The 19205-nt window shown below is 35.1% G+C and overlaps 1 protein-coding gene across 8 annotated transcripts in view; it reads left to right on the top strand.

The window, feature by feature from the left end:
* The window catches only part of LOC123524727 (neurocalcin homolog), a 128455-nt gene that overhangs the window by 80776 nt on the left and 28474 nt on the right, over window positions 1-19205 (top strand). For 7 of the 8 annotated variants that reach the window (XM_045303153.2, XM_045303161.2, XM_045303158.2 and 4 more), the window contains one exon: window positions 10903-11297. In XM_045303153.2, the coding sequence (XP_045159088.1) occupies window positions 10920-11297 (378 nt within the window). In that variant the 5' untranslated portion in view covers window positions 10903-10919. Of the gene's footprint in view, window positions 1-5365; window positions 5498-10902; window positions 11298-19205 lie in introns of those variants that run through there. The other variant, XM_045303156.2, reaches the window with a different exon arrangement.

Here is a 19205-nt window from a genome sequence, read left to right as displayed (position 1 = left end):
ATATTTTTCATGAGATCTTCATGAAAATTAGTGAGAATGTTCACCTTGATGATATTTAGATAAAGTTCAAAACAGGGTCACATACCTTCAAAAACTAGGTCAATAGGTCAAATAATAGAAAAACTTTGTGACCTCTCTAGAGGCCATATTTTTCAATGGATCTTCATGAAAATTGGTCAGAATTTTTATCTTGATAATATCTAGGTCAAGTTCAAAACTGGGTCATATGAGCTCAAAAACTAGGTCACTATGTCAGATAATAGAAAAAATGACGTCATACTCAAAACTTAGTCATGTGGGAACAGGTGAGCGATTCAGGACCATCATGGTCCTCTTGTTACAAGAAATGGGATAATTCAACAAACTAAACAATTTGTAGCTTTAGAATTGCAACAAAGTTAGACAAAAGGGAAAATAATTGTTATTTAAGAGAAATTAATTGGTACCGAGTTGCTGATAGATTTATAATTTTATACTACATGTTGTAATCGTCCTCTTTATGCAATTTAAGCTTAAAAAATTAATTCTTTTTTTGGATAGGCAACCAATACTTAGAAAATATACTAAATTATCAACCATTATCTCAGAAACACAAAGCTAAGCTTATCCAAGTCATCAAATGGACTGAAAGAACCAAGTAAGATAACTCTTGGTAGAACTAGTTGTGAATTATTGCCCTTTTTCCATCTCGAAAAAATTAAGTTTAAATTTTGCATGTAGTGATCATGCAGTTGCATGTTTTGGATTGAAACTTCACAAAATTTCCCAGTCATCAAATGTAATTTGATTAAATATCTAAGTTAAATAACTCTTGGTTGAATTTTCATCTAAATATTTGTGTGTGTTGTATCTCAGAAACACCTAATAATGATTGTGTTGGATTGAATCTTCACACATGCCTTTCTAGTTACTTAATCAAGTTAAATAGCTCCTTGTGGAATTAATTTGGAATTTTTAGCTCACCTGAGCACGTAGTGCTTACGGTATGTGAGCTTTTAGGATTATTGTATGTCTATTGTCTGTCTGTCTTTTGACCACAATTTTTCATCTCAGAAACCATTTGGCTGATTTCAAAATAGTCATTACAGCAATGTTCCTCCGATGATTCTTTGTCATATTCCTCAAGTCTTTCTGTTTGTTAAAAAGCGTGGCTGCCGGGAGACAATGTCACTTTTCCCTGTTTGGAAAACTTTGGAAATCTTCTCCTCTGAATTTAACCGTTATTTATAAAATAATTTGAAAGTAATGTACTTACATGACCCTCTACCAAATTATTCCAAATCATTCTGTTTCAATCAAAGGTATGGCTGCAGACGGCAAGGCTAGTTTTTGCTTTAGCACTTGGTGGAAAACTTCAAATGAAACCACTGATTTCAGAATATATACTTTGACAGCAGTGTTCCTTGGGTGACCCTCTACCGGATTCCTTCAAATTATTCTTTTTTTGTAAAACAACATGGCTGCCTGGGGACGGGGCTAGTTTTCTCGATACTGCTGTAGGCCATGGAATCGCCTTTGAAACTGCAGTACCAAATTAAAAGCAATTTCACATAAATGTTCCTAAAAAGTCAACATCTCCCCTGACTCCACTCCACTCCATGGCACACACACAAACATGCTATGTCATTACCCACCAGTAAAATTGTGCCTGACAGAAAACACTATGAGTCCTATTTCAAAATCATGCATATTATCCAGGTGTGAACCTTTACCAAAACTTTTCAAGCAAATGATAAAAAATCAGATGAGCGATCCAGGACCCTCATGGCCCTCTTGTTATCATTTTTTCAGTGCAACTTTTGTGTGCAATTAATTGTCAAGCTGTGTCTCTATAACAACTTTTTTTATTGGATTGAAACTTCACACATGGCATCCTAAACTAATCAAGTGAACTTAAATAACCCAGTTGGGGAGTCTTGAATGAAATAGGTTCAGATTGTGACCCAATCTGTACTTAGAAAATAGAGCTGATACATTGGTTCAGTCAGTTAATACTGACTATAAAACTAGGAGTTGTGAGTTAGATCCCCAGTTACTCTAATCAAAAATAACTAAGATGAGGATTAGTCTTGTGTTTGGGTTCTTTATACCTAGCATGCGAAAGAACCAGAGTAGCTTCTGGAGTTGGAGCATTTTCTGTATCTTGCAATGTCTTCCCACTAAAATTACAAACATGCTTCTTGAGAAATTGTCGTCCATATTAGGTACTGATAGCGACCAAATACGAGGGGTGTTCAATAAATACCCGGAAGAGTGCTTTCATTCCTTCATGTATCATCAAAAATAAATGAAACTGCTATATAATGTAGACTAGGGAATACCAACTTTGTATGTCAAAATTATATTGTCTTTCGATAAATAACAAGTAGATGCGAGTCCCCATGGCAACGTCATGTGACGTCATCCGGCCCAATTTTGTCTCGTTTTTTTTTTCTGTGTTACATGCGCTAGAACATTATACTTGCCACTTACATACCGTATTTTCCCGAATTAAGGCCCCCCCTCTAATTAACGCCCCCCACCCATTTTGGAGGGAAAAAAAGTCAACAAGAACGGGAAAAAATCACCTACCTCATTTTTATAAGTCCACATAATAAGTAATTTACAGTACTAAAGTCCAATGTATTAAAAATTAAACACACTTTTAAACAGTCCATGTACCGTAAGTCCAAAACATTTGTACTAAGTACGGTACGTAACAGAAAATTAAACGGTAAATACATTTTTGATTTGTTTTTACACCACTCATGCACACGCCTCCTGCCGACTTTAAACAAACATGCAGCAGTGTGTTTACGATATACCCTTTTCTTCGGCAGTTTTAAGAACTTTTAATTTAAAAGCAGGCACAGCAGCGTGTCAAACCATTGACATTGTGTATTGCGCTACCCGCATGTACTAAGGAAAATGTTATCGGAGTACACAGCTGTTTGGGTCATGACGTAATGTGTAGTGTCGCGAGCGTGTCAAAAAGCCAGACATGGAATACACGAGGTACCGTATTTAAATGCATAAAAGACACACTGCATTAAATTGGATGCCAAATAATTACGTTTTGGGGGGATTAAACAACACAGAAACACCTTACAGCTAGTTTGAACGATGTTTTTAAGTTTTGTAAAAATTTTCATTTTTTATTTTTTTACCTCAAATAAACGCCCCCTCTTTGGAAAATGTAACGCCCCCGGGGGCGTTAATACGGGAAAATACGGTACTTTTGCCTGTTCTTAGATTGGGAGAATATTGATGTGAAAAGTAAGTGTTACGCTAATAACGTCAAATTAGGAATGTACGTGACATCATTAAAAAATTTGGCAGGCATATTGTGTTGGTCATCGCTTGAAAATCAGTGTTGAACGGAGACATGAGATAACATTTTGTGTTTTGAATCGAAACTCAAAGAAAGAGACAAATGCTATGCTGCAAAAGGTTTAAGGGACAATGCTCTGAAGAAAAAATCTTATTAGTGGAACGGGACATTTAAAACTGGTCAGGAGAATTTTACTTACAACTCGTGGTACAGACATGAAACATAAAGTTCAGTCACGTTTCATTAAAGAGCTCCTTGATATCAGCATCGCAGTTCAGTGTCTAGTTTCTTCAGTACAACAGAAATACCATATGCACAGTATTTATTTATTGGTTGGAAGGTATAAAACCTGCATTTAATGGCGATAAATGATAATAACGAGTTGCATTGATTAATTGTGTGTGATATGACAGCGTCATAATGACGTTGGGCCGCTTCTGAGGTAGTAACGTTGCCTAGGAGACGACAAATAAACATTGTGAATGTTTTGAGATCTGTAATTTAGATATTCGCATTCAATATGTTCATATTTGTCATATTTTCAAATTTTAACAAAAAAGGGACCAGAAATATCAAAAGAAATGAGAGCACTTTTCCGGGTATTTATTGAACACCCGTCATTATGTCTAAATACAAACAAGACCTGGAAAATATGCTTTTAGTTTTGTTAACTTAAATTGCCATAATAAAATTTCAATGGGCTTGTGTAAGTCTTGCGTAGCTTATGAAGTTGTTGCCCTTGTGTGACTTGGAAATAGTTCAATAGTTGAGCATGCTGTCTGTTAGTCAGCAGCTGTTGTTTTAATGGCATCATTCTGTCCATCTGAGCCGCACCACGAGAAAACAAACATAGTGCGTATGCGACCAGCATGGATCAAAACCAGACTGCGCGGATGCGCAGTCTGGTCAGGATCCATGCTATTCGCTAACGGTTTCTCTATTTGCAAAAGGCTTTGAAAGTGAACAGCATGGATCCTGACCAGACTGCGCGGATGCGCAGGCTGGTCTGGATCCATGCTGGTCGCAAACGTACTATGTTGGTTTTCTCGTGGTGCGGCTCATCTGTGTGTTAGTCTGTTCATTTGTTTATAAATTTAGAATTGTGGCAGCTATCAAGCTGTATCACAATAACAAGTGTATGTATTAAATTGAAACTTTGTATAATCAAAGTAATGTTCACAGTCATCCGACCTACTGAAATAACCAAGTTAGATAACTTTTGGTTGAATTTGATGTAAACTAATGACCCTTTTTCGAAATTTGTTTTTATCAAGTTTTGCATTCTTCTCCAAAAATTAATTTCCATGAAAAATATTTTGATTTGAATTGTAAATTTTAAAAAAAGTGTCTCTGACTTTCAAAATGCTTTCAAAAAAATCAAGGGAAACCACCCATCCGCCATTATCCCTCTTTTATATCCCTGTTGGGTCTTTAAGCTGTAGCTTAGTAAAACCTAAAAATGTATCGGATTGAAAATTGACAGTGATATAATCTACTCAGATTATCATGTCAGATTGATTTTTATAATAATTACTGGCCTTTCCTGATTTAAATAATTTGGTTTAGTTTTATGTGCAACTTAGTAAAAAAAGACTATAATATATACAGGTACTTGATATTTAAGAGAACTCATGAAGGTCTTTGACTTAGAAAATTTAATTGAAGTTTTGCATGCAAGTTGTTATTATAGTACAATAGTTGTAATAAAATTGCTAAATTTTGGGTCATTGTGCCAAGTCTCAGCTTTGATTTTTATATGCCCATTTCAGTGTTCAAGTTTCAAACTGCTTTGAAAGATCCTGCGTGCATTATCTATGTAACAAAAAATTAATCTAAAACATTTAAGAGGTAGATGAGTTTTCAAAATTGATCGTATTTTATTGCCAAATTTGAATTGGACTATTTATGCTGATGATTTAAAAAAGGATTTATTTAATCTTCTTGAGCCGCATTTAGAATATTATGATCCTGTTAGATTTCATATAAATCATTAATATTTTAAGTCTACATCATAAAAATGTCACAGTTGAATCAACAATTTGATCAAATATTTTCTTTTTTGGAGTGTTTGTAAAGATACTGTTTATGTCATATACATGTTGTGTATTTTAGGATTGTAAAATTTTATACTGTGAGAAAGTTTTCCATAAAAGCAATTAACTTTGGATTTTTATTATGTTTGCAAAGGTAAAAATGATAATAAGTAATATGAAATAAGGCACTGCCTCAGTCAGGAATCGATCCGACTTCAACTCATCCCATAAGATTTGAAATGAACTGTCTAATGACAGCAGGGACGGACACACAGTTTTAATTCGATAGTAAATGTCTCATTCGGTATATCGCATGTTACCGTAGACGGATCGATTCCATATCATTTTAAATAAAAACAACAATGCCCAAATTTGTATTGATGTGCAAGACGTTGCGGATTGGACAAGTTCTTTGGACGCTTATTAGGCACAAGGAAAAAGCATATTCTTCTAAAAAATCCGAAGTCAGATGCTCTGTGCACGTGCTGGAAGGACACATTTTTTAATTTGATAGTATATATCTCATTCGGTATATCGCACGTTACTGTAGAGGGATGGATCCCGATTTTCGTCTCAGTAGGATTGATTCCCTATAAAATAAGAAGTACAAAATAAGTGGAAAAAAGTTTAACCTTTAATAGGCTGCTGGCGGCAATTGATTCTACCTTAATTTGCTTATCCGACTCTGTCTGTCCATTCATTATTCAAATTTATGTTGTGCTAATCTGAAAAAAGTATCACACGTGGAGTGTTCGAACATAATAGGATTGTTATGGAGCATGTGAAGTTTTGTTAGGGTTTTTTTACTCTATAAAATCAAGAGTTATAATATGTCCCTTTATTTAGTGAAAAATTTGCCTAAAGGACCAAAAGCTTTATGTCACATGTATTTCTAACGACTAGACCTAGAGTTATGAAACATTATAGGAGCAGCATGTGAAGTTGTGCACTTCAGGTTTTGGTTGGGATTTCACTGAGTAAGGTCAGAGTTAGGGCCCTTGACTTTGTCAGAATATGCTTAAATATTCTAAATGTCTGTCCCATGTGTCTGAAAAAGTATTTGATATAGATCAAACTTTATAGGAATGTTATTCAGTATATATGAAATTTTGCACCTGAGATTTAGTTTCTAAGGATTTTATGTAACCAGACCAGACTTACGGCCATTTACTAAGTCATGCAGAAATATGGCAAAAACAAAATTGTGTCACAGTCATAAAACCACAATAGAAAATATTATTCAGCATTTTATTTGGGATGTCCCCCTCCACTACCAGCATCAGGTAATATGAAAGTTAAGTAGGTCGTGCATTTTTGTAGAAACCCTTTAAGCATTTGCTGTAATTATTTGAAATTCGATATCAAAATAGTAGGATTCTTATACATTAAATTGAATATCATATTAACTTCGAGAATACTGGTTTATCATTATAATTTTCATATGAAGGCATAATGTCCCTTTAATTGGTCATGAATCTCAAGACAGATAGAATATTTACAATTTGTATCAATATTGTATCAGTTGGTAGCATTTTATATTGAATAAATTCGATTGAATAAATATATTGTATAATTTATAAGCATTTGCCATGTTGCGGACCACTTACGTGCAGAAAATAACCTGATTGCTATATTAATATAGGGGAAATTTGATTGAATTATTAATATTCTTGTTTTATTCTTGCCAGAGAAATGCCAGTTATATGTGCCTTTCCAAAGCAGAAACAAATTTGTTTAGTTCAATTATGCGATAAAATCTATCAATTAGTTGGCAGATGGTGCTTTCTGTTGTTTTGAATTATTCATGTATGTGGTGGTGGTTGTGTAACTATGATTGAATTGTGGGGGAGGAGAGAAGGATTGCTATGGATAATGGTATATACTCACAGATGAAAATGGTATAATTACCACAGAAATAGGTATACAAACATAAATGCATTAATTGCCATAATGCTCTATTTTGTTCCCAATTATCAGCTGTATTTTAAGCGTGAAGCCAGCGAATAATGGCATATAGCCCTGTACTAAATGGTGAAGTGATTATGTTTACCAGAATAACAACAACAAAAAAAGATTATAAGAACTTTGCCACTATAAGCTAGGGTTATTGCATTATAAATAGTAAAACAAGTGACTTGTTTAAAACCCAGTCTCTGAACAGACATTCATCAATATTGGCCAGATTTCACCAAGTGGCATCCTTCAGTGAAAAGTTCAAATCATCTTGAGAATTTAAATGCCACCATAGCACATTTGTTCCAATTTAGCATATACATATACTTGGGACACTAAACATTCTTTGGGCCCCAAAGTCACATTAGTCAGTTTACATAAAACATGCACCATGCTTTTAAATGTATTTGCATTTTCAAGTCGCTTTGTTCATTGTGTTTGTTTTGTAGACAAAGGCAGTTTATGTAGATCACTGATTCTTTTCAACTTTCTCATTTCAAAAGTTTCATATGTAAAAAGTGCATAATTTTGAATGAAATTCTCTTGTAGTCATTCTGCCTAATTTAGTAAAACTATTTAGTTTCAACCCATCCATATAGACACCCACCCACTCATCTCCATATCTATCCTGGTCCATCCATCTGTAGACATTTTATATCCCCAGCCACTAAGGTACATCTGTCGAAGAACAAATGGATTGAATAAAGTTTTTACTGCATCTCTGATTCCCACAGAGCAGGCCGTCAACTGTAGAATGGAATGTAAAATGGATATAAAACCTCTATTTGTATGTATGACGTACTTTGTCTGGTCATGTGTACATCTCTAATATTAACATTCAGTACAAAGGTATTATACCTGATTGTTATATAAATATTTTTTTTGCATTTAATGTTTTCGTGGGAAGCTTTATTTACACTTGGTCTCCATCCTTGCCATACTATATAGCAGTTATGAAGGGTAGAACTTGTTAATATGTATTAATGTCAGCTTGCAGCTGCTCCTAAATGAATATGAGTGCCCTTTAATCTTTAAATTTTATTTTTATTCTCTGTACCCTTATCATGCCGGACACTATTGATTCTGCCTTTGCGACCAGTGTAAATCATGATTAGCCTGCACATCAGTGCAGTCTGATGAAAATCTGCATTGTTTGCTGATCGTGAATCTACACTGGTTGCAAGTGCTGCTCAGGGAATCAATAGTTTCCAGCATGATAGATTTGATGTAGAATATACATAGAAACTTTGGTTAAAGTTTTGCATGCAACTTATATATAACTACCAGACGACTGAAACTTCACATAAGACATCCTTCTCATCAAACATACCTACATTCCTAAGTTAGAGAACTCTTGGTTGAAATTAATTTTAATTTTGGCACTGCATAATGAACAGCTCTTGTAAATTTCAAATGAAGTTTTAGAAGCACTTTTGTGTAATTTACACCTAGTAACAAAGACATGAGAGTTAGCAGTAACCATGGTAATTAAAACTCATTAAAAAAATCTGGTTAATAGCAGATAGATAAACACACATTTTATTATTTATAACTGATATGGATGAACACATAATATCATTCTTACATTGATCTCCCATCAAATAAAATGAGCTGCACATTGAGAAAACCATCATAGTACATTTGCGACCAGCATGGATCCAGACCAGCCTGTGCATCCGTGCAGTCTCCAGATCAGGATCCATGCTGTTCACTCTCAAAGCCTATTGCAGTTAAAGAAACTGTTAGCAAACAGCATGGATCCTGACCACACTGTGCGGATGCACAGGTTGGTCTGGATCCATGCTGATCGCAAATGCACTATGTTGGTTTTCTCATGGCGCGGCTCAAATGTTAATATTTCAATTCACTCATATTAAATAATCAACACATTTTTATTGAACTACAGCTGTTTCATTGATTTTGCTGTAAATTACTTAGTGAATGTATTGTATATATCATAGTGGTATTTCAGATAGAGAAAATTGTTTGTTTGGCAGACTTTTATTACCTAGAGAATAATTATTGCAACAGTTATTTGATTCCTGATTTTGCTGAACATATTGCAGCTAAATTGCCAAGTTATAAAAATATAACCAATGCTGTACTCTGAAATAATGCAGATCTGACTTTATTACAATTGAAATAAGAGTTTGCATCAAGATTTGGAAAGGGAATAAGATAGAAATCAGGAAGAATAGGTGGTATCATATGTTTCTGAAATTAGTTAATATCCCTGTGGAAAATTTTGTGAGATATTCATGATCTGTTTGTGTTCTAAAATCAGTACTCCAGCAGTAGATATCTTTTCAAACTTGGTTCTTTTAAGTTAATGGAATGTTGCATAAAATAGAGTGTTAGTCTTGTAGGCAGAGGCACAGAGCTATTTTAAGTATAGAGCAGTTAAATTAAACAGTAAAATGACCGTAAAAGGGAAAAAGCACCAAAGAACACCCAGCATTAAACAAAATCCTGAGTAAATTAGGGTACCGTAGAGATTGCAGGCTGTTCCTTACTGGATTAACCTTTAGCCTGCTGGCAGCAAGTAAATCTGCCTTTGCGACCAGTGCAGACCAAGATCAGCCTGCACATCCATGCAGTCTGATCATGGTCTGCACTGTTCGCTATTCAGTCAGTAAATTTTCAGTAAACACCCCTTCGAATAATAAATGGTATTGCCCAAATTGAATGATGGACCAGTTTATTATAGAAATTTAGCAGGGTAAGGATTAATGTATCTGTCTCTGGCTAAATGGGAAGGAGGAGGAAACTCATTAGTCTCATACTTTATTAGGTATTAAAGCATTTGGTGCTCGTCCTCGGCCACATATTTCAGGGAAATCTAATTATTTCTTGTGAATGGATTTATGCATGAGCTGGTAGGGCGGACATTACATCTGAAGAGGCAGTGAGTAAGGGAGAAATAAATTCATGTCCTTGGTAATAAAAAATGGATATCTCACTGATTGCACCCTGGAGGAATTATGACAGTTTTTAGCGTGACTGTGAATTTTTCTTATAGATGAGCTTTAGTTATAATTATCTCCCTTTCGTGGGTGTTTGTGTCCCTGTCACAAAAGTTTTGCATGTAAGCAGGTTGCTCTAAAACATCAACGCCAAATGCTTTCAAACTTCATACACATATTTAGCATCAGGAGATGACCTTGCAGGAAAAGTTAAAGAGTTGTAGCTTTTATTTTGTAATAAATATGCCCCTTTTAAGTTTGCATGTAAGCAGGTTTCTCAAAAAACTGCTCATCCCTTTTTGAGCAATTGTTAGTATAAGTGCAGTATATATTTAATATTCTGTATTACATATTAAATTAGTTGGATATATCAGAGAGAATGTGAATTACTGTGATAACTTAAATTTTAAACAGGGAACTTTTATAAGACATGATATTTTTAGTAAGAAAGGCATTTCTAGACAATAATAATTATAAACTCACTCAATAGGCCATAAATGGTGGTGTAGAGAAAGTTTTGCTGTTGCCACAGTAGAACTGATTCAAAAGGGTCTGGTTTGAAGGCAGGTGGGATTATTCAAGTATAGGGAATAGTATCTGGGAAAGCTGCGAGCGTTCAAAACAAATTTATTTATATTTTCAGTGGTAAGAGTTTGAGCGATGGGCAAGGCGAACAGCAAACTCAAACCTGAGATGCTGCAAGATCTGCGACAGAACACGGAATTTACAGATGATGAATTACAGGAGTGGTATAAAGGGTTCCTGAAAGACTGTCCCAGCGGACATCTTACTGTTGAAGAATTCAAGAAAATTTATGGAAACTTTTTTCCTTATGGTGATGCTTCAAAATTTGCAGAACATGTTTTCCGTACATTTGATGCAAATAGTGATGGTACAATAGATTTTCGAGAATTTATATGTGCACTGAGTGTAACCTCACGTGGGAGATTAGAACAGAAACTAAAATGGGCTTTCAGTATGTATGACCTGGATGGCAATGGTTTTATATCAAGACAAGAAATGCTCGAGATAGTTACTGTAAGTAAAGTTTTATTTATTTATTTTGTTGGGGTTTAATGTCGCTCCGACACAATTATAGGTCATATGGCGACTTTATAGCTTTAATGGCGGAGGAAGACCCCAGGTGCCCTTTTGTGCATTATTTCATCATGAGAGGGCACCTGAGTAGAACCACCGACCTTCTGTAAGCCAGCTGGATGGCTTCCTCACATGAAGAATTCAACGCCCCAAGTGAGGCTCGAACCCACACCGATAAGGGGCAGTTGATTTGAAGTCAGCGACCTTTACTACTTGGCCATGGAGGCCTACAGTTTTATAAAAAATAATTTGTATGATCTCTTTTTTTAAGTAGAGAGGTATATTGTTTTGCTCATGGTGGTTGTTAGTCATACTGTTGTCTCTCCCTTGTTCAGAAGACCATTTGGTTTATGGAACCCTTTGGCCTACATTAGGCAGACTTAATCGGATGGGTTCCTGAGGTCAGTAGATTTACTCAAACAGTAGGTCAAAGGTCAAGGTCACAGTGACATTTAGAAACAATTGCTGATAAATAGCTGGATAGCCATTGGGTCTACAGTGGTGAAACATTTTCTGATGATTGCTTGTGTTCAGTTTATTATAGGGTTCAAAGGTTAAGGCCAAAGTGACCTTGAGAGTGGAAGAAATTTTAGAATACTTCGGCCTTCATTAAGATGATATCCTGTCATCTGTAGATGACCATTATTGTTTGCCAATTATCAGCAAAGGCATGTCTTTGCCATTTATTGAGTTGTTTGTGATATGTTCTGCATAACCTGATTTTGTTTTCCTGTAAAGCAAAAGAAAACAGAAAATGTGTCATTTTTGTGCAACAAACCCACAGTTTTTACCTCACAATTATTACATAATAGCATCAGTTGTCACAGCAGCAAACTGAAAATGAATATGACACAAAACAGGCAAATATTTGATGGATGGCGGTCAAGGTTGTAGATAGCTACCCTTGATATTTTGTAGAAAAATTATATATCTCAAACGGTGATTTTGTCGTGCATAAAATCAGTGTTTTGTGCTCAGATGCATATTGTTATATCACTCGGATAGCATCTCCGTGATACAATTCCTGCACATGTCAACTGAAAACGGGAGATTTTATTCAGTGATAAATTTACTGTTTTGAATAATTATTCCTTAACCAATTATAGGAATGTCACAGAGCATGCCAGTAACTGTCTGTTTAGCAGGCTTTAGGTTTTCGATACGACAATTCTGTCCTGTTGAGTGTTGTTACTATTTATAGTAAAGTATTTTCAGCCAGTTAGGAATAAGTAACCCAATGATTCAGCTATGATTTTAAAAGCAGACTGTCACAAAACTGCCATGCTGTTCATGCAGAGAAATAATTTGTGCACAAAATTCAGAGAATTTTCACTGGAGGCAAAACATGTCATGTCTTGTTATAACAAATTATTGTTGCTACATGATTACATTCAAATATATGCCTTTTAACCATAAATGCTGTTTCTGCGGCTAGGATTTTCATTTATCTAAAAGTTTTTACTTTTTTCCATTTAGAAGTAATTTATAAATCAGAAAGATACTGATTTCCTCAGGTTATGTTTTTGCGCATCTGTAAAATGTTTTTTGTTAATTATTTCATTTTGAAGCCATTATATAGAAAATCAAATTTATTTGAGTATAGAAAGCAATCAAGCAAAATGCTTTACCGACCTAGTTCATGAGAGGTTTTCAAATCTGCAGAACCTCTCACACCACTGTGTATATCTATTTAGCAGCACAGAGTCTCGTTAGGTAATTGGGAAGTACTATTATTTTCCAGAAAATTGACTTTCATTACAGGCCCTATACCTATCTACATAATAATTTTACTCCCAGATACAAAGTATATTGGGATAATATTGGTTACATAATGTCTGTCCACCCCATTTTGTCTTCACTGCGTAGAAGATTTTCATTAAACTAACATTATTTGTTAACATCATCAAGATGATGAGCAGAGCACACAACCTAGGTCACCAGGTCCAGGGTCAAGGATAGACTTGGAGGTCAAAGGTCAAATAGCTTAACAGTGTGTCCACTTAATGTTATATAAACCATGACGGAGATTATCATAAACTAATATCTGTTGTTAACCATATCAAAACTACTTGCAAGGCAGACAACCCAGGTCACTTGGTCCAAGGTCAGGGTCATTCTAAAGGTCAAGTAGCTTAACTCTGTGTCTGCTCCATGTCTTCTTACAGGGTTCATACGCGTCATGGAAAAGTCAGGGAAAAAAATTTTTTTTCAAGGTCAGGGAATTGTCAGGGAATTTTACAAAATGTCAGGGAAATTTTGCAATTTGGAAAATGTCAGGGAATTTACTGATCTGGTTAGGCAACAATTTGTAAAGGTGAGCTAGATGCCAAGATATCATCACTGCAAGAGAAACTGAACACTTCCTAAATCCTTTGTATTGTTGTCTTGTTCAGTATCTTTTTTTCTTTACAAATGGCATTCATTTTCAAAGGGAGACAACTTTTTCTCAAAGATTACTTAAAATAATCGGAAAAAGTTGTTTCCCTTTGAAAATGAATGCCATTTGTACTTAAAATAATCGGGAACAGTTGTCTCCCTTTGAAAATGAATGCCATTTGTAAAGAAATAAAGATAAACAATTGCTGAAAACTGTGTTCCACCTTGTTATGCGAAATTTCACCACTCGCACGCTATTGCAAACGCATCAAAACGAACATGTGTAACTGTTCTTTGAAAATGGTGAGTTTTTAAAGGCGTTTAACTGTCCGGAAGTGGAGCCCCTTTAGGCAGCCCTTTTCCGGAATTCAATGTTTATATCAGTATACTGACACTTGTTTCGTAAAGTAATATACATGTTTTACATGCTGTTCAATTTTCATGTCAAACAACTCTTTCTTTCTATGATTTGGTGTTGTTTGATTTTTGTTTCTCAAGGCCTCCATCGAAACCTTAAAGACATGCTTTTGCTACCAAGGTGTTTTGCATGGTATATATCCTATAGATGTTACTCTTTTTAATTGGTAATCAGAATGACAATTCCATTTTAATGTAATTTAGTAAAGCTATGTTCAGAAAAACAGTTCGATTTGGCTAATATGTTCAGGTTTCCAAAAGTAATTGCTTTATTGTCTATTGGTCATAACATAAAAACATTTGTTTGTTTGAAACAGTGTATTTGATTACTTTGTAATGCATGATAATTCATGTCATTTTGCTTGCCAATGTGTTTTGTATAATCACCAGCTCCATATCCAGTTGATTTGGAATAAACAAACAAAATATTAAACAATGTAAATGTTTGTCAAAAAAGGAGGTAAGGGTTGGCTGTAGGGGTGGTGGAGGCCAACATTTAGTGATGGGACATCGGTTGGAAAACTCCAACCGATTATCGGTTGGAATCGGTTAGCAAACCGATGCGATGTATCGGAAAAATAATCGGTTAAATGTTATTTATTTTCATACTTGTTTATTCAGATAGTCATGTCTTTAAAGTGACTGTTTTACTTAAAATTCATATGCTCTTTTGAAAAATAAAGAACTACCATTAATCAGATGTTTTAAAGCTGGTTCATGGTAAACAGAAACTTGTTTAGTAATGATTAATTAGTTGCAGACAGGGAAACAACAATAAATTGCAATCTGGTTTACATACATGTATCGTAGACTCATAGCTGTCATTTGTGACAGTTGACTGGTATACCTGTACCTGTAACATATCTAGCATATAGCAAGGAAGTACAGATGTTTCAGTCTTTCTCCGGCTGACAAAAATAGTGATTGTAGAAAATCATAAAATGAATTCAGTTATTTTTCGGTAATATTAATATATTCATACAATGGTTACCATAGCCTGACACTTCTGAGCAGCACCAGGTTCCAGCTACTTGTTGCTATTGCATATAACAATGCCATGAAGCTTGGTAAAAAATGATCAGATAAAAATCAAGAGTTTAATCTGTTTCCACAAAGAGCTATAAAAATCCAAAAGAGTATCAAAGTATTCAAGCAAATCCAAACATGTCCCCCAAAATAGTCCCTTTTTTTCCAGAAAAATAAATTTAGGGGGACATAAATTTCCTAGGGAAAACCCTGGATTTATAGTAGTAAGATTTTTTGTATTTTATACTTCTTTGGTTTCCATATGTACACTGGTCAGCGATACTGGGTAAACGGAATTTTGGCAGAAAAAAAATTATGACAACTGCAACTGAAACACAAAAGTTCTTTCTATTGAAATTACGTCATGGACACTGAAATTTGACTGCATTAGTGTCCAGTTTCAACAGATAAATTCCCTCTGGCATACCGTTGTAAAATACGGAAATTTATCAATGTTTCGTTAATTTTTTTGGCCCCACTTTTATTGACGCTATGGACGCCGCCATGTTAACAGCTGATCCTAACTGTAAGATGTTAAATCCATTTTCATTGGATAACTGAAACGAAATACTAACGTTTGATTGTCGGCATACTTCTGTTTTATCCGTTATGCATGCAGGTAGTCCATATTTCGGATATTTCTAAGGTAAACATAAATTCTCACGCACCGTATTTCCCTTCGGAAACCTTCGTTCATACCCGTGTAGATTCGTACCCGCTATCGACTCTGAGAAAACATAATCGATTATCGGAATCGGTTGGACTTTTCTAGCCGTCAATCGATTATATCCGCTAATCGGCCCATCACTACCAACATTCTATTTTTCATTTAAAATTGAACCACTAAATGTGCACATTTTAAGATAGCAAAAGTCATACTAGGTGACTTGGTTTGTACCGAACCAAAAAGTCAGGGACAAAATGCTTTCATGTCAGGGAAAAGTCAGGGAAATGTCAGGGAATTTTGTCTGAAAGAATGTGTATGAACCATGTCTTAATCACTGCGAAGATTTTCTTAAAACTAATATCAGTTATTAACTTCATCAAGACAGCGTGCAAAGTGCACAACCAAGGGTCACTAGGTGCATGGTCAAGGTCACACTTGGAGGTCAAAGGTCATGTTGCTTAACTTTGCGTCTGCTCCTACCTTCTAAACAGCTTGAAAGATTTTCATAAAACTAGCATCAGTTGTTTACCTCATTGAGACAATATATATCAATAATAATAATCATATTTTGCAGAGCAAAGGTCAAATAGTTTAAATTCGTGTTCACTCCACCTGTTCTTAACCAGTTGAAGGATTTTCGTAAGTTTGTTGACTTTATCAAGATGATATGCACTACATCCAGATGACATGCAGAGTGCATTAAACCAATTAGGTCCAAGGTCAAGGTCACACTTAAAGGTCAGTGATCAGATTGCTTAAAGTTGTGTCTGCATGATATATTTTTTAACCTCTTGAAGGACTTAGTAAGCATCAGTTGTTAACCTTATCAAGATTGTTTGCAGAGTATACAATGCAGGTCTCAAAGTTTATTCTTGCATAAAAACTACTTTTTTCACCGGATCCGCCCATGTATAAACGGGAGAAAATCGTGTGCAAACAAGGCAATTCACGTGCTGTTAATACATGATTTTTATTTTTGAAATGCTTTGCCAGGGACGTATGAATGTATTTCTGCGCAGACTGATATTTGGCATCTGCATTCTTGTTTCTTCCATAATAACCTCTTCTTGTAGCATTATAGATACAATGTAATCCATAGTATGTTTAACTGTTGTCTGTTCAGTTATTGTAAATAACTGTGAATAAATAAGTATCGCGTGTAACTTGTGCTATTGCCCGTTTTTAGCTCGACTATTCATAGAATAGTAGAGCTATTGGACTCGCCCATGCGTCGGCGTCCGCGTCCCGATTTTGGTTAAGGTTTTGTATGTAAGCTGGTATCTCAGTAATCACTTGTGGGAATGGATTGAAACTTCACACTTATTCACTGTGACAAACTGACTTACATTGCACAGGTTCCATAACTCTTTTTTGCTTTTTTACAAAATTATGCCCCTTTTTCGACTTAGAAATTTTTGGTTAAGGTTTTGTATGTAAGCTGGTATCTCAGTAACCACTTGTGGGAATGGATTGAAACTTCACACACTTATTCACTGTGACAAACTGACTTACATTGCACAGGTTCCGTAACTCTTTTTTGCTTTTTTACAAAATTATGCCCCTTTTTCGACTTAGAAATTTTTGGTTAAGGTTTTGTATGTAAGCTGGTATCTCAGTACTTACTAATGGGAATGGATTGAAACTTCACATACTTGTTCACTGTCATGATCTGACATGCACTAAGCAAGTCCCGTAACTCTACTCTTTTTTTTCAAAATTATGCCCCTTTTTCGACTTAGCAGTTTTTGGTTAAATTTTTGTATGTAATCTGATATCTCAGTATCCACTAATTGGATTGGATTGAAACTTCACACACTTGTTCACTGTCATGATCTAACATGCACTGTGAAGGTCCCATAACTCTGCTTTGCATTTTTACAAAATTATGCCCCTTTGACTTAGCAGTTTTGGTTAAGTTTTTGTATGTAAGCTGGTATCTCAGTATCCACAAATTGGAAAGGATTGAAACTTCACACACTTGTTCACTGTCATGATATGACATGCAGTACAGAGGTTCAATACCTCTACTTTGCATTTTACAAAATTATGCCCCATTTTCGACTTTTGTATTCATTCAATTGACAAGGCTGTTGAATAGTCGAGCGTTGCTGTCCTCCGACAGCTCTTGTTAGGTATTATATTAATGATTTTTGTTAGTATCAGTCGGTTTCTTTTTACCTGATTGTTCGCAGAATTCATACAATAAACCTCGAAAGCTAGTCACTAGCTTCGTACTCATCCGTACTCTGTTTGTTTGTACTCAAAATAATTCGAATGTGAAGTTGTTATTCTTAAAATAATTTTGTTCCTGTTTATCAAATTTTAAGTTATATGCAAAATTATGTGTAATGTAACGTTTGTAATAACTAAAATAAAAATAAGATGCTCAGAAACCTTCAAATCACGCTTTTAGTAGTGTTGTTGTTATGTGTGCCCCGGTTATGGATATTTAAAACATGTTTACCGTTTCCAAGAACAACAAGAATGGTAAATAAAAAATGTACCGGAATCGTCAAGTCATCACATATGAAAACAATGCATTTAGTCGTCGTGTAAGTTTTTTTATGCAAGAATAGCGACAATACACGTTTGTTTTGTGTATTAACGCCTGCATAAGCCCTTGGGATATGTTTGTGACCTTGACCTTTGGTCTTGGTCACAAACAATCCTGCGGGCTTCTGCAGACGTTAATACACAAAAAAACGTGTATTATCCCTACAAAGTCAAGGTCACAACATTTACTTTCCCTGTATCAGAGTGGCATCTGGGGGTGTTAATGAGGTTAGGAGCTGCTGTGTAATTAAAAAAGATTGTGACATTTTATTGAACTTGAGGACAGACAATTAGAGTTTGTTGCCTCAGCATGGAACGGTTGTAACTGTATATGAATAAAGACGCCAGGGCAACGAAAAACGAAATGACATTTGTCAAGGTAATATATCCTTGCAAAGTATAATCGTCTGCTAATTTGCTAGCAGCCAATCGTTTATTCCTATTTATTACTGCTAGACTCATGAATAATGGTGACATGTTGACAATTTCCAGCATGTGACAGTTGGTTGACAAACATTAAAGCATTCCACACTGAAAATGGTCTGTTTCAAGGGAAATAATAGCAATTACTGAACTTCCTGTGACTCTTACACACCATTCAAATGGGTGTTAAAATCGACTTTTGACTGCTTATTATAATTATTCAACAACATCAAAAGAACTTTTCTTTGAGATGCCATATATAAAATAAAAAAAGAGGAACAGCATCATTCCGACATAATAACAACAGAAAACGAGAAATGTTGTCTTCATAAATTCAGACATGATCATAATATAAGCTGATTGTTTCTGACCTCACTGATTTCCCA

This window comes from Mercenaria mercenaria, chromosome 3, assembly GCF_021730395.1.
Source record: "Mercenaria mercenaria strain notata chromosome 3, MADL_Memer_1, whole genome shotgun sequence".
NCBI classification, from domain to species: Eukaryota; Metazoa; Mollusca; class Bivalvia; order Venerida; family Veneridae; genus Mercenaria; species Mercenaria mercenaria.
Note: the sequence above shows the minus strand (reverse complement) of the source record. Positions and strands in the feature narration are given on the sequence as shown.